Raw genomic sequence first — 21,306 nt, 5'->3', positions numbered from 1 at the left:
AACAACAATCCAACCCCTCCAACCCACCCACATCCAGGGGTATTTTGCCTTCGCGACAAAGAGAAACGAATAATTTCGCACTGGCCGCAGCAAAACGAAATCGAAATCGTGCTTTGCCAGTGATTGTATACATTCCCAATGAAACGCCTCCACCACCACACGCCAACGCGGCCAGCAGGTCCCCCCACAAGAAAAGGGAAAACGAAAGTGATGTACGCAGAGGGAGGAACAGAAAATATGGGTCAATCAATATGATGGTGGTCACCGGCGGCGCCGACTTTGCAGGTACGGAGTGAACCTCCTCCTCTGCCCTGTTTCTGGGAGCAGCAAGAGGTCCAGAAAAAAAACGGGGTGAACCTTCCAAAGGGGGAGCAACGTAGTGATGATGTTTGGGCCTTCGCGCTCAACATTCTCGACCCATTTCTTTGCTCCGTTTGCTTAATGCCAGTGCCACGGTTCGGTTTTTGTTCACGTTCTTTTGCTCCGTGATCGGGCAGTCTGTACAGCAGAGGGGTTGGCCGACAGCTCGCGAACCATTTTTGCATATACTAGGCGCAGGACAGATATGGTATTGTGCCGTATACTCTTTTACAAAATGAATAAATTCATGAATGCTCCTATCAGTGTTCTTAACGCTCTATACAGTAAAGCCGCTCAAAACCTACCCCATCAGCCATGATGAATTTTCCCGGCGTGTCCTTAATGAATTTTCCTGCAAAGAGAGACAAGGGAATAGAAAATCAGTAAAGTAACACACACACAGATCAGATGTAGGAACAGTCTGGCGGTGCTTACCATATTCGTCTAGCTCCAGTGGCTGATCTTTGCTGCTGGCGGTGAACTCGGAATTTTTCGTTGAGAGGGCCGACTCGACATCGATCGTATCGATGGCGGCCGTATCCCCGGAAGCCATCGCGCCCTGTCTTTGCTGCTGCCCCTTACTTGCGCTCTCCGAAAAGGGTGTCTTCTGCCCCCTCTTTGATGGTGCGCCTTCGTACGCTCGCGCTTTCTTGCACCCGTTCTACGCTAACACCTCCGTACTTCAGAACCGGAAGCGCCAGCTTCCCCTTAAAGCAGAGCAGGTGCGACGATGGTTTGATCTTGGGTTGGTATTTTTACGTGGAATTGCTATCACTCTTTTCAAACAGCACACACTGAAATCACTGAACTGCACACCCGCGCCACATTACGACACCGAACCGGACCGCCTGCTGGGCTTCTGGGTGACACGATATTGTGCGCGTTGCCCCTGGTTACACGTGCACGGAAATGCAAGGGTGTGCGCTATCCTACGGACACGATTCGATCACGTGTGGACTATTGCCACTCGTTGCGGATCAATTTTCCTTTGCCACTAATACACTCTTTCACACACACACATACACACACACACTGACCTGAAGTGAATGCCTACTAATGCCTAATTCTGCTACCAGCTTTAGTGTATTCTTCGCTTTTATGCTAACTTTACACAACGCATTTGCTGTACACTACGCACACACGCACACACGCTCACGCACACTATTAGTACCACACGCTGTAAAAAGGAAAAATGCAAAATGTTGCCCGTTAGATATTTTCACCTAGCAAAAAAATAAGCCATTATCAATCTTTGGTTGATCTGCTTCAATGGGTTTAAAAATAAAATCCAACAAATTGGCTCGTGTATTTTTAAACCGAGCGCTTCAGCACAAGGTCATTTTGGAAAACATCGAACATTGCCACAACAACAGGGCACTTCAGTTCCCTTCCTGTTCCTTCCCATCCATTAGAACAAATCGAAAATTCCCCTACAGATGGGCCCGATGACAGGTGTCGAGTGTTGCCCATTTTCCGGCTCCTGTTTCAGGGTGAGAAAATCGGTGGATTGATTTCCCACCCAACAGGGCCTCAAGTTCGAAGGAATGTACACTGCAGGAATGTACACTGAGTCTTCGCGTAACTTTCAGCCTGCTTCGATCGGTTGTGGGGCGGGTGGGGTTTTTGCATCGACCAACCGCGCCGCACTGGAGACGATTTTCCTGCACGCATCAGTAGTTTCCTGCGCTTTTCCTCGCACAAGCCGTGACCACACAACAACCGGTACACCGGGAGGGGAGTTTTTTTTTATCAGTGGCCGGCCCACAAAGGCTTTCTTTCAACACACACTCACATTGCCGGAAAAGCGAAAACTAACACATCTAACGTTAGCTGTTGTTGCTGTTACGCTGTTACGTTTTGTACATTTTCCTTTCCGAAACCTTGGCTGGTTTCTTATGCGAATTAGTTGGGAGTGTACCATGCACACAAACACAGACACACATAAACCCTGTTTTCCTCTGCTTTTCCACCCTCCCTCCCTGAACGAACAGTGACCAACCACCACCACCGCCTTGCGTAAAAAAAACACTCTCGTAAGGGAAATCAATAAGTTTCCGCTCGATATTTTCCACCTTCACCTGCCGCTTGCAAGCGCGTCTGTGCATGTGTGTGTGTGTGTGATTGTGTGCGCGTTACATGAAACGCGGCGACAAGAGGACGACGTGTGGAACATAGACACACACACATGCACACTCACAGTTGGGTGGGCAACAGAGACAAGTGCAGTCGCAAAACTGCTTGGACTGGTGCTTGGACGGACAGTGCGGCTCTTGGGGCGTTATGAGACACGCCTTACGCGCTTTTCCTCCCTTTCAATTGTGGGAAATTCCCCCTTTTTCCATTATAGGTACGCTTTGAGCGGGCGCAGCATCGCTGACTCGTGCAGTCGTCAGAGTCCAGTGCCGATTACCATTCAGAAGTCCAGAGAGCGTGTGACGACAGACAGTGACAGTGACGGGCACAGGTTGCAAATTATGCTGGCCTCGATTCGCTCTTGCTGGTGCTGATGCTGTCCCCTCCCTTCTAACCCTCCAATGCTGTCCTACTGAAGGCACGCATTATACACACACGCACACAGTGATGGAATGAATCACGACGGCGAGAGATCGCCACAGCAGCAGCAGCCAGCAACATACAGACACGGCGAAGCAACGGAGCAATAATCGGGTGGGGTTGTGTGTAGTCGGATGGCGAATTTGGCTAATTGTGATAGCAATTTGCCCATTTGCCTTTCCACCCCCCCCCCAAAAAGGGTGGATATACGGGGGTAGGGTGTTTCTTTTTCCCACAATCACTGCACGACGGGATGGATATGTGTGTTATGCTTGACATTGTGCGGACGCACACTGCACAGTGCCGATTGTCATGCACACACACGCACACACACACATGGGCAATTTCTTTCCATCTCCATCGACCAACGAAAGAAAAAACGGGGCGGAAGCTTTCTATGGTTATCAAACCCGGACACACATACACACACGCGGAATGTTACACGCACCGCACAGGCCCCGCCGCTCGCAGAATCCGAAACCTTCGATCGCAACGCGCCAGCCACTGGATGGCCGGAAACTGATCGATGACCCAGCCCCGTCACGAACAGTGAAACTGCACCGAATTCCGAGAACACCCCCCCCCCCCCAGTCTCACCGCACGGCACAGGAGAGACTGTCGTGTCAGACTTTTTCCCAACTCCGCGGGGATAAAACCACAATAAATACACACATACACACATACACACAAACGCGCTAGTTCGATCCGAGGAATATAATTCACGCACGGCAGGGACCACTGGTACAGAACCACCACGGTTCGCAATATGAACACACACGCACACACCTGCTATCAACACTATGCTGCTGCTGGGCGGTGCAGAGAGAACATTGTGAAAATTAAGACCCGACCGACCCGAAAGAAAAGTCTCCTCCTTCCCAGCGCGGATTGAAATTTGCTATGCGAGTTTTTTTCTGCTGCTGCTTCTGCTTCGCTCTCCCCTCGTACGCTGGAACAAAGTGTATGGAGGGCGAAGGTGTGTGTGCGCCGTCGCTTTGACAGCTTGTCCGCGATGTTTATAGAAGGCGGGTGGGATACTTGTATAACAGAAATGATCTGAAATTAATGTTATTTTTTAGGGTTTTTGACTCATTTTCCGTACAAAACAAAACGGCAAACGTTTATTCATTCTATCGCTTGGGTGGTCTACATATTCGGCTGAAATCGTTACTTGGAATGTGAGATTTTCAGCCGGAAGGTTTGGATTAACCATCGATCATGAGCTGTACGAATCTGAACAGGTGGTAGAACAATTGTGGGTGATTATTTCGGATGATTTCAACACTATTGCATCAAATATTTGTAATTGTAATATATTAACTGATAAAACGTTGCAGATATCGAGTTTCAATAGTAAAAGGGTCATAAACTACACACACCTTTAAATGTTTTTTTTATTTAAAAATCTCACACTGGGAAAGGGAAGTTGCTGCAGGTGGTCAAAGTTTGAACGTAACAGACTTTTGATTCAAATTCAACAGCCGTTGAAAGAGCTGCAGCATTGCGGAAGTTAGAAACAAATTTTAATTAGTTTTGCTCCCGTGCCGCTCATTAGCCGGGTATTAAGCACTGATGAAATGTTTATCAAAAGAACCATAATAAGAATTATTTTGACAAACGCAGAACGGTAATCGGATGAAAAGAATGAATAATAATACGCTTAGTACTATTCTTAATCGTAAGGCACTATTTATTATGTGTGTCCCCAGTGTTTAGTGCAAGAAAACCCGGCGCTAACCAAATGCACTGCGAGAAACAAGCGCACATGAAGTAGCAGCGTGTTTTTGTCTACATTCACAACTACTATGAACAATACTAGCGATTCTATGTTGGCCTGTGAGGGAGGAACTAGTGGTATAATGGTACACTTTAACAGGTTATATGCATACTCTCATCAATCTGCAAACAGCATAGGAATGTGCGTGTGTTTACGATACATTGAACAATTGTTTCATCTTGTGTAATTGCCTTCTTTTGTAAACCATACACCCCAACAAACAGTATGGGGGTGTGTGTGAGCCGATTTTGCAAATAATTTTAACTTTTGGTGTTATTTTTTCTGTTCCTTTCTAAAACCAATCTTCAAAAAAAAAAAAAAAAAAAAACACAGCTTTATGTTAAATACTACTACACACGTTACTACATCGCTCACTTTCTATCCACAGCTTTCATATTGTTTTTCTACAAAATTGAGTCTAATTGTAACCATAAGAACGATGGATGCTTCTTCATAAGTTAGTAGAGCACGAGCTTGTGCAGTTGTGCCCTACTAGCGTTGTTTTTGTTTAAATAAGGGACAACCACTTCCGCGTGTGCACCATACGCGCACGTGTGGCCAGTGCACACGACACTGCGAGTAACGCGGTGGAAGAGCGATTGTCTCTAGAGACACCATAGAAAAGCTATGCATCAACGTCGAAATTATTCCTACACATATAAGGTTCTAAAATCACATTTGAACAATATTGTTTGTTTTTGTAGTATTCCTGTTCACCCTTTTCGCTCCGATCGACTTTACACAAAACTATACCTTACTTCCTTCATCCGCCCGCTATGCTCTATCATGTTATCGTACAATATCAATCTTGCTTAAATATTTGTTCGTTTCGTAATGGCCTTGCCTTGTTGTGTGTGTGTGCGTTTGTGCGCTACAGGGGAAATCGTAAATCAACGGGCGAACCATCCACCGCGCGCGTACTGCCCAACCCGTGCTGGGGAGAGACGACGTCCGCGCTGATCTGAATGGCGTACCGGCACCGTTTTTTGTGTGGTTTTGGTTTCGAACCAACATAAATGGCAGAATTGTTTAAACTATTCTACGCAACTACAATCTTAATAAAATTAAACTCTTACACATTCCTTTTTAGAGTCGTTTCGCGCTCAACAACCTTTCTTCAACCTGCCCTAAAAACAGCACCAAGAACCGGACATATGCGCTCATCCGGTTTCATGTTCCCGTACCGTAGCGAGCCGTTTTCCATGTCGTCATTTCTGATGATGATGTTGATGATGGGGATGATGCGAATGAGGCTGATGGTGGTGGTGATGATTTTGGCGACGCTTTAGCAACGTCAGGCTCGCGTTCGGATCGCTCAGCGAGTACATTTCCGGCTCAAACACGGGCGGATACTCCATGTTCGGGTAGTCTGGCGAGCTGCGCGGGACGGGCGGGAAATTGGGCCCGAAGCTCGGTATTAGCACCGCGGCCGAGGAGCCGGGAGTCGCGACGGCCGGTGGCCCCGTACCGGTTGGTGTTGTTGCGGCGGTGCTCGACGACGATGAACCACCAGTGTCCGTAGGTAGAGCGACTGGTGCCTAAAAAATAGGATAAAACCCATGAATAAAGAGCATGTTTGATTGTTTCCAATTGCTCCGAAGCGGCAGAAGCTTACCTTAGTGTAGGATATCGGTGAAAACACCTCGTGATCGATCACCGTCGGCTGACTGTCGCTTCCCTGGTGGTGATGGTTCTTCCCAAAGATCGCTCGATGCAGCCCGGGCGAACCGAGCAGCTTCTTTTCCTTGGGCGTTTTGGTCGACCCAAAGCTAAGCTTCGTAAAGTACGACGTTCCCCCATTGCTACCGCTTCCGCCACCCGCTGCGCCACGCTCGGGGGCCGAGTTTTTGCGCATGTTTTGCAGTTTGGCCGAGTTTTCCTTAAAATCCGACGAGCTGTTGCACGTGTTGGACTTTTTGATTAATGCACTGTGCGAAGCGGCAACAACTTTACCGGCCGCCGCTCCTGGAGCCGCCGACGGCTGCTGCTGCTGGAACAGCAGCGCGATGTGTTTGTCCAGCGTTGCATTTAGCTCGTTGCTGTTCTTCTTCCCGCCCAGCGCACCGACGCTGATGCTGGCTGCCGCAGCTTGGTGCTTCAGATTCACGTTCACCGCACTGCCCGGTGCGGCTGGCTTGTCGAGCTGCTTCGTTTTGAGCGATTCCTTGTCGTTGTTGTTGTTGCTGCTGCTGCTTCCGCCCGTCCCGCTGGACTGCTTGAACTGGAACAGCTTCTCGCTGCTAGCCTTAATGTTGTCAAAACGCGCGATGACGGCTTTGTTTTTGCTGCGCTTGAAGCTGTCCCGTAGCGAGAGGGAGGCTACCAACCCACCGCCCCCCGTTCGATGATGCTCCGACGGTGCAGCAAATAGTGACGATGAGCTGGATGCGGACCCGATCGGATGGGAACCACCGGCAGCGGCACCATCGTGAATCGTCGTGTCGCCTGCATTCGAACCCTTTCGCTCGGAATTCATCCAGTTGAAAGTTTTCTTTTTTATCGAACCACCACCACCACCGCCACCAGTGCTCGTTCCGTTCGCATGTGCTCCATTGTTTCCATTGCCACCGCCACTCCCGTTCGCTCCCGCCGCCACCGAAGACGACAGCACCGACGCACCGGTCGAACCACCGACGGTCGAGCGGATCGGCTTGTTTCGCTGATCGAACGGATCGTCGCCGGAGATCATCTCGTAGCCAAAGTCGCGCAGCTTCTGGCCCTCCTTGCTGCGCGTGTACAGTATGTCCGCATCGTCCAGCTTGAAGCTTTGCGCGTAGTCTGGCGTGTTCGGCAGCCGCCGGCGCTGTATCTTGTTCACCTCCTCCGGGATGGCGGGTTGCGGTGGCGGTCCAGTCCCAGCTGGACCACCTGGACCCGACGCAAACTGTTCCGCTCCACTCATCCCACCACCACCACCCAACCGCGCCTTACGATCGTCCAGCTTTTCCACGCCGAGGCAGACGCGCTTGTTGTACATGTCCTGCGCCTCCTCCGCCTGCTTCTGCAGCATCAGATCTTTGAGCGTGATCATCGACTGCAGGTTGCCGCCGTGCGTGTGTGCACCATTGTCCCACGTGCTGCCGGCGTGTATCTTTGGCACGGAAAAGTCCATCGCTTTGGACGTTTGGAAGTCGAACTCGACTAGGTTCGGGTTGGACGCGTGGATGTAGTTGTACGGCGAGATGCGCTTGCGCGTGCGCTTCAGCCGCTTGGCCGCCTCGATGATGGTCGGCGGGCCCTGCAGTCGAAACTTTACCGGCGGCACGGGCGGTGGCGGCAGGGGCGGTGGCGTGGGCGGTTCCAAGCTTTGATCGTACCCTGCCAGCACCGATTCCAGCTCGCCCGGCTCGAGCGCGGTCAGCAGCGACACGGTGCTACCGGTGAAGCTTCCGCCTTTGAAGTGCCGGATAGTTACGCCGTTCACTACGGTGGACACGGTTTCCGGCGGCACGGAGGCCGTCCCGATCTGGAGCCCGCCGGCGGAACCCGGCACCTTCCGGTAGCTCTTGAACTTGGACGTCGGGACCGGCACCTCGCTCGAGTTGCTTTTCTCCACGCTGCGGTGGGAGGAGAAGAAGCTGAAGAATTTGCTTCCCTCGCTGGTCGTACCGCCGCCGCCGCTGCCGGTAGATGAAGCAGCAGCTGAAGCAGCAACAGCGGAACCAGCAGAAGAAGACCCGTGGTGGCCTGCATCGCTCGAACCGAGCTTGGTTAGCTTTTTCAGCGAACCAAAGTTTAGGTGGTACCGGTGATCGTGCTTGGTCGAGGAAGCGGTCGGTGTGGTGTCGGAGCCGCCGTGCGATCCGCTGCCACCACCAGCACCGGATAGCTGGGGCGAAGGGGTGCAGAGCAGACTCTGCGTGCTGTCCATAATCCCGATCTCGTCGTCCGAGCTGTCCGTTTCGGAATAAAGCTCCCGGGCGTTATGATGATGGTCGGCCGATGAGCTGCCCCCACCGGTACTGCCGCCCGCTACTACCGTACTGGCGCCCTTCAGCGTGGCCTGCTTAATGTACTCCATCCACTGCACCAGTGCGTCCTGCGTTTCGGCCGCAAAGTAGAACGTTTTGTGCGGATGGTACACCTTGAAGGCGTGCGGCCGGGAATGGACCTCCTTGGCGAGCGAAATCGTAAACCCAGAGAGAAAGATCATGCTGTTTGCTTTCGGCGACTGCTTGCTGCGAAAGCCGTACAGTGTCGTCTCGATCAGCACGAAGTAGTGCTTGGCCCAGTACGACATCCCGCTCCGGTCCTTGGTGCGCCGGTACAGGTGGCCCTGGATGTCGCTGACGCACAGCGTTTTCAGCGACACGTTGCGCCGCTTCGACAGGAGCGAGTTTTTCTTCTTCAGCGTCAGACTCTTCGTTTTATTGGGCGTTAGCAGCTCCGTGCTGGTGTCCGTCGGCGGTACGATGCTCGGCACGGTAGCCGACGACGTTGGCGATGATGTCAGAGGCTCGCTCGAGGGAGGCGTGATGGCGGCCGGTTTCGCGTCCGGTCGCGCGGCAGGTACGGGCGGGACTGCCGTCCGTTCGGCCGGTTTTGGTGGCGTTACTGCCGGTGCGGGAAGTGGTGGCTGGGTGCGGTTTTGCTTAAGGTCGATCACGTTCGCTAGCTTGGATTTGTTCGGGCTGTCTTCGCGGCTGTCGAGCGCATTGCTGAGGGAGGAGACGAACCCGGCGGCGGTCGGTTCGGGAAGCTGTGCAGGGGATGCCGGTGTTGCAGGGGGCTTTTCCGGGTCGAGCGAACGCTTTGGGCGTGGCGGCGGCACTGGCGGTGCCTTCAGCAGATGCTCTTTGCGTGGCTCGATCGCCGGTGGAACGTCGGAATGTTCGTCGTCGTAGGCGGGCGTGCTGTAGCTTTTGTCCAACCGTCCTCGCTTGACCATTTCCCTGTTAACGACGACGGTGTTGATGGCTTCCGCGACTTCCGGCTCTTTTGCGAGGTGCCGTTGCATGGGAATTGGTTTCGATGCCGTTCCTGATCCTGTCTGTCCCGGGGCACTGCCAGACGTGCCAGAGTTGTCGCTAATAGGTGGAAAAACAACAAGAAACAAGCATGAATTTTGATTGATCATCATAGCTGAATTGCACAAACTTTCTTACCTTGCACCATGCTGACCATTAACGGAAACGATCGTTGCTGCCGCCGCCGCTGTCGTTGTTGTGCGGGATGCAAACGATTCGAACCGCTTCACCCGCTCCGTCACCGTCGGTGGCGGCTGCACGACCGCCGCCGGCAGATCTTCGTCGACGTACGGTATCGGCTCGAACGTTTCCAGCACCGTGCTGTCCACCTGGCACGTGTACTGCGTATCCACATGGCACTGGTCGGCCTTGCTGCTCGACTCAAACCGCACCACCTTTGAGACGCCCGCCTTGTACGCCTCACTGTCTCCCCCATGCTCGATGCTACCACCACTTCCCGGCCTAGCACCCACGATCGAAAGATCGTTCGGCGGTGGCGCCACCGCTTCCGCCTCCTGCGGCACAATGTCCGGCAGGGAGCTTTGCAGCCCCCCGAAGCTGCTACACTTGGCCGGCACCGTTCCGTGGTTCGCTCCCGTCCCATCGGCACCACCGCCGCCCAGCCCGAGACAGGTGGTCGTCGGTCGGGGTGCCATTTCCAGCCCAAATCCGAACGATACCGATTTATCGCGCAAGCTCTGCAGATCACTCGACGGCAACGGTTTGCCGCCCTGCGGCTCGTGCCAGGAGGACACGCCGACCAGATCTTTGAAGCTGGACAGCGTGTGCCGCCGCTGCAGCACCGCCCGCGGTTTCGGCAGGTACAGGCGGATCTCCTTTTCCGCTTCCTTCGCGTCCGTCACCGTCAGGATGTCGCTGCCCTCCGATTCGCTGTCGGACGGGACGTGCTTTTCCGGGACGCGCTCGAGCGGCAGCGTAAAGTCCTGCAGCGCGAACGTGTCCATAGCCCGCGGGCTGGGTAAACTTTCACCCCACCGGTACGGCAGTGACCGTTTCTTGCTCGGCAGCCGGTACGGTTTGATGTAGATCTGGCCGTAGATTTTCATGTGCTTGGGTCGTTTTTTAAGCGTCAAGAGGACATCTGTAGGAAAAAACGGGAGAAAAATGGGAAACGATTATTGTAAAAACCACAAAAAACAGGCATAAAGGCAGTAGTAAAACAAAACAACAAAACACACACACGCACGCATCAACGGCATCGGCAAAAAGGGAAAATCGTTGTGTGTAGAGTGTTTGTAGCAACGAAAAATATGCAATAATTATCCCCTTGTGAGTGGCTTAATCCTCTTTCCGATCCTCTTACTGCCTGGTTTTGCTTTTGCTTTTGCCTGCCGCCGCTCATTTGTGCGATCGTTTGCTGCATGATCGAACGCCTCCGTAGTGGCCGCCCCCGTGTGGTTTGTATCGACCGACCCAACGGCCGACAAGGATATAATAAATATAAATACCTCGAGCCACGCTGAACGGGATGAGAGCGGAAAAGCGGACAAAAGAAAGGGACAGCAGCAAAGCGGCTCGAGTAGAAAGGCAGGGGAAAACCAACAGCAAAGAACACACACACAAAAAAAAGTCCTAGGATCCCTCGCTCTCCCTCTCTCGTTATTACCTGGCGGTGATTCCTGAAGCTGCTGCACGACCTTTTTGTACTCCCAACCGACCACGGTCTGGTAGTTGATCTGCACTATCTCATCGCCCTCCTCGACCTTGCCGGAGTTGTGGGCGGGTGAGTTGAATTTTATTTCGGTAATGCTGCTCGTTCCGAGTTGCCGTTGCCGCCGTCCGTGTGTCGCCGGTTGTGTTGTTGAAAGGACATAGAAAAAAAAGATATGGAACGAAGGGAAAGGGAGAGAAGAAAGCCAAAAGTGTTATTAGCAAAGAATGTGTTTTTTACCTTCTGTGTTTCTTTTTGAGGGCGATAATTAGAAAGAAAGAATCACAGTAGTTTGTTAGCTGCTGTGTTCATTGTTTTCAACTGATGTCAAAATAACCTTCATCAAAGGGGGCAAATAACCCGCAGGGGGGCTTGAGCACACTAGGGAAGTTTTGGATGAATTTCTCATTATCGCCATCAGTGCTGCAAAATGTCATGAGCATCACGAAATGTTCACCAAAGAAAACAATGAACATATCTGTGGTAACTTGATGCTCATTGCTGATACTCAATGAAAGTGCGTCATGACATGCCGAACACGACATGTGACAGCTTGAGTCAAACGCGAAACTCTGACTGACAAGCTGAGCATAATGGCGGCGCAATCATTATCATCTTTTTTTCTGACTGTAATCAGTGCTACCAACTGCCACTATTTCGGTCACCAACACACTCATGACTGAAACGAAGCACAAATCAGCTCACGTACTCAATTACAACCAATCAATTACATGCTTGGTGATATTTTGTTTCGCACCCATCTCTTGGTCACTCATTTGGTCATGGCATTTTCTGTCGGCAATAATCACTACAACCATGGCCGGTCTCATGGTACAGTCGTCAACTCGTACGACTTAACAACATGCCCGTCATGGGTTCAAGCCCCAAATAGACCGTGCCGCCATACGTAGGACTGACTATCCTACTATGGGGGGAAATCAATAAGTCACTGAAAGCCAACCCCACAAGTGGGTTGGCAGGCCTTGACCGGAATCGGTTGTTGAGCCAAAGAAGAAGAAGAAGAATAATCACTACATTCTTGGAATATACTTGGCGCGTGGTCCCAAAAAAAAACTAATGGTTTTGCTTGCTCGCTATGTGTTCTTTGATTGTCTGTCGGGTCAAACTGAGAGAGAAACCATGCTCATTTTGTTTCTTGGAATCATTCGCAAGCACCGCATATCTCTCATGACTATCATGATGATCACCGACTGAACATGTCACGACCAAGTGGCTGACCAAGAGTTGGTCGCACAAAACGTCACCAAGTATGTGATGGTTGCAACAATTGTTTGAGTCTCACCTCTGATCATCACAGTAGAGAGCTCGTGACGCTGACATGATTTCGTTTCAGTCGGAAATTGTCATGACTATGTCAGTAACATTTTGCAAAACTGATCACAGTAAAAAAGTCATGACATAGTGACCAAGCGATGGTCGCAAAAATGTCATGCAGCATGCATTGGTCACACCAATCGTTTTGAGTATCACCTCTGATTATCACAATTGAGTACGTGACGCTGACATACAGTTTGTATCGGTTAGATTGTTTTATGACATTGACAGTGACATTTTACAGCACTGATCGTCACTGCAGTTTGGCTTCTTTTGTGCGATATAAAAAGGTGGGAAAACCCGGTTAACCATAAAGCAAACTTACCGGTGCACACCGTGGAAGTTTCGCATGATCAGAAATCCTAGGTCCGATTCGCGCTTCTTAAGCGTCACTAGATCCAGCGAGGCTGGCTGCAGTATGATCGGATCCATAATATCTTTAATGATGTACTCTCCGATGCTTTCTAGCTTTTTGGCGTTTTGACGAATCTGCAAATCAGGGGAAGACAGAGAGAAAGAGAGAGAGAGAGAGAGAGAGAGAGTGACGTTTACATCCAATTAGCGTGTTGTGCAATGCGCATTGTATCGATTGCGCTCTGATGATGATGTTTCCCCCTTGTCCGCCGGCTTACCGCTTGCACTGGCATTAGGGAGAACCGATCACGCATCGCTACGGTAGCCACCTCCAGCCCGAACCGCATGCACTGTTTACGTAATTCGTCGAATTTCTTCTGACCTGTCGGGTGCGCAAACAAACAAACAAACAAAAAAAGTAGTGTTAGCCAATGTAAACATTTCGCGATCACCCAGCGGGAAATGGTCCGAGATGCTGGTTGCTCCGTCTGCAAATAATTACCTCTAAACGGTGCCCGATCGAGCCATTCGATTAGCGCTTTCAGGTGCGTGATCGTGCGCGTAATATCTTTCAGTACCGCTGTCTCCAGCTTTTCCTGGTCGGAAAATTCCAGCTGCTTCCCCAGCGAATGGGCCGCCGTTGCAACGTGTAGCGCCAGGAACTGTAGGTTCTCCTTATCCAGGTTGTAGTTCTGCGTGTGGAGAGAGAGAGAAAGATAGGAAAGAACGCATTAGAAGTACATAGTTTGTTTGTTTACTCTCTTTGCGTGATTTGTCACCAGAATTGTAAGGGGGGCAGCACTGTGGGAGCACCAGTAATGATCCGATCAGCGATTTATTTGTTTGCCATGTCATCGGGGACAAGTGAGCTCCACTTCCGGGCAATCCCGATAAGCAATCCGGTTGCCTAAATCGCATGGCGCAAGACACACGGTTCGAACGCAAACAAGGCACACATTACACAAACACACACCAAACGGCACGACGAGCACGAACGCGGAAGAAGGGACAAGAGGCATGGCGTTTCTTGCTGCCTTCGCTGCCGTTGCTGTGTACATAAGAATGTTTCTCTGCGGTTTTTATCTGCTCCAAAACGCGTTGCGCAATGAAACGGGGCCGCACAGCGAGAATGAACAAGCGTACAGCGGCCACCGTGTGTGCGGTCGGTTCTAAGGTTCGGTGCCGGTGCAGCACATGTTTTGTCAGCCCTTGAGGGGAAAAAGGTCCCCTCGGTTCCATCGTCAGGCAGACGCACACATACGCACAGCATGGCAAAACTTGTTGCTGACTAATGCTGGAAGCAACAAAAAAAAAGGGAAAAAGAAAGAATGGCTGCTCGTACCACTCCAAGTGGCAAGTGGCTCAGCAAAAGAGACTCAACAAGATAAAACATGATGCAACACGATGCAGCGGATGCAAGCGCAAACAGCGTGCCCAACAATGCAGCGTGCGCGGCCGTTTGAAGTGGCACAACAAATGTGCGCAAAGCGGAGGGGCGCGAAATGGTTGGCTGTGTGTATGTGTGCTTTCCCAACGAGGGGAAAGACGAGAGCCAAGGTTTTCGCGGGACCGTGTGTGGCGTTGGTGCCCTATGGAAGTGAAGGTTGGTGTGTGAGATTAAGTGATGTCCGAGTCTAAGGGTCATTGGTTTTGGAGAGTCCGTAGTTAAGGGGTAGTTAATAACGGTTTAATTGTGTACTAATTGAATTTTTGTTGGACGGTGGTTTGCATGATAAAGTCAACCCCAACAAGACGGTACACCTGGCCAAGTAGAACACCGGAACATCAATCTTTAGAATTGTTTAAAAGGATTTTTTTTCATTTCTATTTTCCATACCCTATGTGTTTAAAGGAACTTAAAAGCAAGCGAATTACTTTAAACATGCCAGTTTAAAAAACGTTTCACAATTAAACAATTACCGGCATTGTTTACTATCGCCAGGGTAAAAAGTAATTAAAACCGGTGTAATTTAACACTTCGAAACGAGCCGATGGCTTCAGGTAATAAATTTAAGTTGTTTTTAAAAACAACTTGTACAAAAACAACCCTTACACAGGATGTTGCGTTACAACTGTGGCAAACATGAAAATGCGATGTTTTCTTTTGAAAAAAGCGGCGTATTTTTGTAAAAACTTTTCGGATCGGAACATGGCGCTACAAGCGTACAAGGGGAACTGCTACTGGCAGCACCAACACTTTTGTGTTTTATTTTCCGGCTCATAATTTATCGGTTGGCACAGGTAGAACAATCATAATAAAACGTAGGGAGTGGAAAGCTGTGCTAATATCAATTACGGAAAGCAAAACAAAACGGGTGCAAATGCAAAGAAAATGCGTTAAAAGTAAACAAATACCAGACATGTGGTTCAAACACACAAATCACTAATTGTGTAAGAAGAGTTTGAGCTTTAATTTAGCAGACCATTTATCACCATAAAAGGAAGCATAAATTGAACTCCCTGCTCTTATCAATGCCTGTAAAACATGTCCCATAGCTAGTTGGCTGGTTGGCACAGGCCGGTACACTTACAAAGTTTTTAAGATTCTCCACCGCTTCCAGCACGATTTCCTGGTGGCCGATCACGTGCATGCCGAGCTGCTCGAGCTCGTACGGCCGTATATTCAGCAGCTGCTTTCCGCCGACCCCATTGTTGGTGAACGATTTCACGTAATGGTACATCGAGTCGTGCAGGCCTACATGTGTGTGTGTGTGTGGTTTTTGAAGGAAGAGACAAAAAAAAAACAGAAATGACCCATTAAAATCATCATCATGTATTATAATTGCAATTAAACGTCCTAGGGTGGATGGTGGAAGATGGTGGACTGTTTTAGAGCATTTGAAAGTTGCATAAATCATTAATTGAGACGATGCGTTCACGTTAGTGCGGTCTGTTGACAGTTGTTGCTCCACTAATTAGAGCGCTGCTTCCGTTCCGTCCTGGTTCCTTGGTGCTGCTGCTGCTGCTGCTGCTGTTGCTACTGCTCTCGGGGACACACCCTGTAGAGCTGAAAGGTCACTGGAGGATTTCGTGTGCGCGGGATGAAGCAACCACCGGTGCCAATTCCCTTATCATCCCGCGTGTGGCCAATGGTCGAAGGATGATGGCATTTCAAGCGCAAAACTGCACCCACCTTAATCGCGGAGGGCAGAACCCCTGCTGCTGACCTTATTATTTTGCGAGCTGAAAACTGATGACACAGGGCAGACGGTGGTATGAGGAAGGAATGTGTTGTGCCTTCGCGTGCAAAAGTATGCAAACGCTCAGGTTGCGTTACTTCCGATCGTGCCCCTTCCCCCTCCTGTTCCTGTTGTTCCAGAAGCACAGCCAACCTGATGATCGAACGCGACCACCACCAGCCAGCCAGGAAGGGAGAGGGTGTCAGTGGCACCTTTGCATGTTTCTTTTTTGCCAACTGCTAATCTCGACGGTTTTTTCCCGTTCTACCTTTTTTTCATTTTCGCTTGGCTTACCTTTCAACCAGTCCGTCACCATGTCGGTGCTCCATTCGGCGACGTTTATGTAAGCCATCGTGTCACGACGGCGGCCTCTGTCTGCGAGCTTCCGAGGATGATTGAAGACGAACAGAGACGGGAGAAGGATGTTGGAGTAATGTTATCCCACCGCTTTGGAGGGGAGGGGCAATGAAATCTTATCTTATGATGCCTCGATTCCGATGATTCTGGTGTGTAATATTGCGACGCGACCAAAGTATGCCACGAGCGGAGGGGATTTGAGCGTTTTTGTTGTTGTTGTTGCCTGCTTCACTCTCTTCGGTTTATCGGCCCCACCTCCTGCTAATCGAACATTCGATTAGTCACCAAACTGGCATATCAAAGCACACCACAGCACACCACAGCTTCCAGCATCATCACCACCACACCACCACTGCCAAATGCACACCACAACACCCGCTCAGCATTAAATTCTCCCAATAAAACGGGTGCTTGATGCTAATGAACATACACCCCTACCCTTCCTACCCAACAAAACGCACACCGTGTTTCACCGAAAGCTCTTAAATACACGAATCTTTTACCCTGCCTTCGGGGACAAGTGTGACGAATCGACACAACAACTATTGCCCGTGTGTTGTTGTTGCTGCTGTTGCTTTTTTTCTACATCTTTTGCTTCTTGCCCTGCTGCTGGGGCTACACTCTATCGTTTGATGCAAAGGAAATGATGTTGCCCGTGAGTGTACAGATTATTCACTTCATCCACACAACAGTCCGCACTAGCACTTGCTTTTCGCAAAAACCACGGCGGGAGGAACGTTTGCACCACCTTTTCACTACGAACACTGTATTCCCGACAGCGGTGGCCAAATCTGTGGTGCTAGCAACGGGCCCAGGCGTTCCGCTGTGGCACTTTCCGGGCCAGCGTACGGATTCTTTCTTCACTCGGCGATGCTTGGTGTTCTTGTGTTGCGCTTCCCTTTCGCTCGCGGATGCCATCATACACACACAGCACACAGGGGGTCGACACATTCCATCACTGTTTTGCCGGGAGAGGAAAAGTGTCGTAATTTGTTTGAAAATTTGGCATTCCTTCCCGTTAGTTTGAAAATAAAGTGCTAATTCTGTAGAGGAGTTAGAAAAATCATATTTTGTATTATGGTAATGATAAGAAACTGTAAAATTCACTTAGTTTGAATGCATGCAATTAATTTTAATATATTTTTTTAACAAATAAACTAATAAATACAAATCGAATGATACCGCTAGGTGGATTGGGCAGCATTTAGACGTCAAGCTGTCAACAATGCACTATAAACATGGCATTTTGTCCGTCAAAAAGAGCTGCCGAAAAAGATGTCATTTTTTATCAAAAGCGTGCCAAATTATATGAACCAAGAAGATAAATAATGAAAGAGCTCATATAATGTTAAAATTAGCGCATTACAGTAGAAATTTCAATTAAAAACGCCATTATTGCACTTGCCCTTTTCCAACTGTCAACATGCTGTTTCGTCTAACCACCTCACAAGATCAGCACCAGCTGTCAAAGACGCTATCGTTGTTTTGTTGACATTTTTTGTACGTACGGAAAACAGGGGGGAAAATACCATTCGCTTTATTTATAGAACGCAATAAAAAGCTTTGCTTGAGGGTAGTGTGTACCATTTCCGCTCACAATCACTGCAAACTCGTGTGCCGCAGCAACGCGAACGCAAGATCGCTCGTCTGACCCGTAGACAGTAAAAAGGGGGATGTACGGTGAATAGGTTAAATATAGCTAATGCGGCTGCATTCCTCCGGCAAATTAGAACACAGCGAGCAGTGTGCGTGTATGTTTCAGCCGGGAACGTCCGGGTGTCTGGTGCTACCTGTCGGCTGGATAATTTGCCAGTAAAATGATAAAACCCTTCGAAGATCCACCGCAGATCGGGGAGTGGTGCCGGGAGAAGCGGCTCGGCAATGGCGGGTTCGGTGTGGTCACACTCTGGAGGAACAAACAGACGCAGCAGGCCGTGGGTAAGTCATCACAGACTACCCTTTCCTTGCAAGCACTAATTAACGCTGAACTTTGTTTCCTCTTTGTCTTATGTTTTTCTCTCTCGCAGCGATAAAGAAGTTTCACATTCTGCAGGACAGGAGCGAAATAACCGATAAGCACTGCGAGCGCTGGCGCAACGAGGTAAAGCTGATGACGGAAACGGTTCAGAACGATCACATCGTGCGCACGGTGGACGTGCAGCCGCGGGCGTTCATCGAGGAGCTGCTGCGCAGCTCCGCTAATGGGCTTCCGGTGCTGTGCATGGAGTACTGTGAGGGTGGTGATCTGCGGCGCGTACTTAATCGGGTGGAAAACTGTTCCGGCTTGCGCGAGCAGGACGTGCGGGACGTGTTGCGCTCGCTGCGTAGTGCCATTGCGTACCTGCACAGTCTAAAAATAACGCACCGGGATATAAAGCCGGAAAATTTGGTGCTGAAGCAGCACGGGGATCGGTTTATCTATAAGGTGTGTGTGTTCGGAATGTGGCAATTTTAAGGCTTGCGGAAAATAATGGTGTTTTTGTATCTCTATATTGTCTAGCTAACAGATCTCGGCTACGCCAAAGCACTGGACAAGCAGAGTCTCAACGCAAGCCTGGTCGGCACGGTGGAGTACATTGCGCCGGATCTCATCTACTGTGATCGGTACAACTGCTCTGTCGACTACTGGTCGATGGGCGTGATCGGGTTCGAGATAGTGACGGGCGTGCGGCCCTTCATACCGCACGCACCGATCACGCGCTGGATGATGCACGTGCAGCAGAAGAAATCGGCCGACATTGCGATCACGGAGGACAATCGGGAAAACTACACCTACCATACGGAGATATTTGCGGAAAACCACATTTCCACCTGCTTGCGCAAGCAGCTGGAACGTTGGCTGATGTTGGCGCTGGAGTGGAATCCGAAGCAGCGCGGCTACGTCCCGTACAGTGCAACGGTGGGCGATGGCACACCGCCAAAGAGTGTAACGTTTGCCGAGGACAGCAGACCGGGTGGTTCGACGGTGTTGAAGATATTCTCCCTGCTTGATCAAATACTGGAGAAGCGTATTTTGGTGCTGTTCAGCTTGCACGATTGCCGTTGGATCGATCTGGAGGTGACGCCGGACACAAGCATGGCAGCGGTACGTGAGCACGTGTACCAGCTCACGGGCATACCGGTGGACGAGATCGAGTTTATACTTCCGCTGGAGCAGAAGCAACCGCGCGTCGGGTCCGATACCCGCCCGTACGATCTGTACCTGCCCGAGCTGCAGTCGGGCAAACCGATGGTGTACGTGGCGCACCGGGCCAGCCGGGAAAGCATCGTCCAGCGGGATCTGAAACCGCGCATACCGAAAAGTATTACGGATGTGTTTCAGAACATCAAAGTCAAGCTGAAACCGCACATGCTGCGGCAGTTCATTGCCAACGCGTACTACTTTATCGCGAACGAGCAGCGGCTGTACGTGCTGCTGCTGGACGGTGTGCGGAACTATGGGCTGACGCTGAATGATGCCATTGCCCGGCGGAAGGAGGAGATTGGCCGCATGAACAAAGTGGTGTACGGCATTGTGGGGGGTGTGGAGTACCACAAGCTTACCGTTTCCCATACCCGGGACGCACTGAATGCTGGGAAGGTGCGTATAAGACCACTGAAACAAGCTCAATTGATTAATTTTCTTCTATTTTTATCATTTTCCAGCGTATACCGTCCGCTTCGTTCGAAACCGCCTCCCATCAGTGGGAGGAAAAGTGCTCCCGCGTGGAGACGAACGTGCGCAAGCTGGCGGAAATGGCGGACAAGATCAGCAAGCGGTACGAGTCGGTGCTGAAGCGCAGTCGGGACGCGTTGCGCCACGCGCTGCTGCAGCAGTACGAGCAGCAGGACTACTTCGGGCTGAAAACCGTCGAGGGCCGGTACGAGCAGACGCGGGCACGGATATTGGAGAAAATTACCAACGAAAAATCTCACATGGACATGTCGCAGGCGGTGTACGAGTGTCTCAAGCGGCGCGATGTGCTGTTGCGCGATGCCGGCTTTCTCGAACTGCAACGGTAAGTCTTGTAAGAAGCAATGGAAGGTCTTTGTTTTTTTTTTAGACAAAGATACAATATTATTCCCTTCCCTTGGAACAGACAACTGCTCGATGTGCGACATGAGATGCAGGAGATTGAGAAGGTGCTGGAAAAGGTGGTCGAGCTGACGGAGAAGTACAAGCGCGAACTGGCCCGTCTGACGCTGGAGCATCAGGACGAGGTGTGGAAGATGCTGTCGAGCGTTGATGGGAATGGTCAGGCCGTGACCACAAACGGAACACTGTCGAACGGCGGGGGAACACCACACGGTCCCTGCATTGCCGATATTGACGATATGGTGCCCGTGTTTGCGTCCGCCAAGAATCGTAGCATCGGTAGCTGCAGCATCACCAGCAGCAATGGCACGCCAAAGTTTCTGCTCGGTGGCCCAATGACGCCACTTCCGTCTACCGTTACGAACGGAAGTATTGAGGGCCACCATCGTGAAGAGGGTGGTCCGAACGTGGATGAGCTAATAGCCGCCAACGAAACGTTAATTATGACGTAAGTTGTTTCGTGTTGTTTTCCACTTTAATAGCACAAAATTCTGATTTATTTTCCCATTCGCAGGACAAACGATCTGTTATCGGACAGTCTTTTGATTTTGAAGTGAGCGTGCGACCAAAAAAAAAAAAACGCGGAACTAAAGAAGATTATTATTGTTATAAAGTGTTGATTTTTGGGGAGTTTTTGAGAGAAAATTGTGAATTCTTTCCTCCCTATTTCCCATTGG

At 50.4% G+C, this 21,306-nt stretch overlaps 3 protein-coding genes across 20 annotated transcripts in view; 1 reads left to right on the top strand and 2 right to left on the bottom strand.

Moving 5' to 3' along the window:
* Positions 1 to 3,859, bottom strand: part of LOC121597862 (phosphatidylinositol 4-phosphate 5-kinase type-1 gamma) — a 46,281-nt gene extending 42,422 nt beyond the window's left edge. For 10 of the 17 annotated variants that reach the window (XM_041924094.1, XM_041924095.1, XM_041924093.1 and 7 more), the window contains exons 1-3: positions 3,700 to 3,859; positions 796 to 1,537; positions 666 to 712 (exon numbers count right to left, since the gene is read on the bottom strand). In XM_041924094.1, coding sequence (XP_041780028.1) covers positions 666 to 712; positions 796 to 913 — 165 coding nt within the window. In that variant the 5' untranslated portion in view covers positions 914 to 1,537; positions 3,700 to 3,859. Of the gene's footprint in view, positions 1 to 665; positions 713 to 795; positions 1,538 to 3,337; positions 3,363 to 3,510 lie in introns of those variants that run through there. The other 7 variants (XM_041924077.1, XM_041924076.1, XM_041924080.1 and 4 more) reach the window with 7 other exon arrangements.
* Positions 3,860 to 4,975: 1,116 nt separating this feature from the next.
* LOC121595912 lies at positions 4,976 to 17,487 on the bottom strand. Of its 2 annotated transcripts, none has more exons than XM_041920304.1 (9): positions 16,492 to 17,487; positions 15,550 to 15,713; positions 13,521 to 13,710; positions 13,297 to 13,400; positions 12,990 to 13,153; positions 11,285 to 11,427; positions 9,796 to 10,759; positions 6,306 to 9,717; positions 4,976 to 6,228 (listed from the first exon to the last, which is right to left on the bottom strand). In XM_041920304.1, exons 1-9 carry the CDS (start codon positions 16,547 to 16,549, stop codon positions 5,899 to 5,901), a joined length of 5,529 nt encoding a protein of 1,842 aa, XP_041776238.1. In that variant the 5' UTR covers positions 16,550 to 17,487; the 3' UTR covers positions 4,976 to 5,898. The 2 variants fall into 2 exon arrangements, with proteins under 2 accessions (XP_041776238.1, XP_041776239.1); XM_041920305.1 differs by lacking the exon at positions 16,492 to 17,487 and adding an exon at positions 15,898 to 16,364.
* A 575-nt stretch (positions 17,488 to 18,062) lies between these two features.
* LOC121596765 (inhibitor of nuclear factor kappa-B kinase subunit beta) lies at positions 18,063 to 21,217 on the top strand. The gene is made up of 6 exons (XM_041921979.1): positions 18,063 to 18,492; positions 18,582 to 18,979; positions 19,055 to 20,134; positions 20,200 to 20,552; positions 20,634 to 21,077; positions 21,144 to 21,217. Exons 1-6 carry the CDS (start codon positions 18,372 to 18,374, stop codon positions 21,184 to 21,186), a joined length of 2,439 nt encoding a protein of 812 aa, XP_041777913.1. The 5' UTR covers positions 18,063 to 18,371; the 3' UTR covers positions 21,187 to 21,217.
* The last annotated feature ends 89 nt before the right edge of the window (positions 21,218 to 21,306 follow it).

This window comes from Anopheles merus, chromosome 3R (assembly GCF_017562075.2).
Source record: "Anopheles merus strain MAF chromosome 3R, AmerM5.1, whole genome shotgun sequence".
Lineage (NCBI taxonomy): Eukaryota > Metazoa > Arthropoda > Insecta > Diptera > Culicidae > Anopheles > Anopheles merus.
Note: the sequence above shows the minus strand (reverse complement) of the source record. Positions and strands in the feature narration are given on the sequence as shown.

Excerpts from the sequence above, each read along its gene's own strand:
- LOC121595912 (XM_041920304.1), bottom strand. The coding sequence starts at position 16,549 with ATGGCTTACATAAACGTCGCCGAATGGAGCACCGACATGGTGACGGAC. Across the intron at positions 13,401-13,520 it reads CGATCGGGCACCGTTTAGAG|GTCAGAAGAAATTCGACGAA; the intron begins GTAATTATTTGC and ends CGCACCCGACAG. Across the intron at positions 10,760-11,284 it reads GCTTCAGGAATCACCGCCAG|ATGTCCTCTTGACGCTTAAA; the intron begins GTAATAACGAGA and ends TTTTTCCTACAG.
- LOC121596765 (XM_041921979.1), top strand. The coding sequence starts at position 18,372 with ATGATAAAACCCTTCGAAGATCCACCGCAGATCGGGGAGTGGTGCCGG. Across the intron at positions 18,493-18,581 it reads ACAGACGCAGCAGGCCGTGG|CGATAAAGAAGTTTCACATT; the intron begins GTAAGTCATCAC and ends TCTCTCTCGCAG. Across the intron at positions 18,980-19,054 it reads GGGATCGGTTTATCTATAAG|CTAACAGATCTCGGCTACGC; the intron begins GTGTGTGTGTTC and ends TATATTGTCTAG.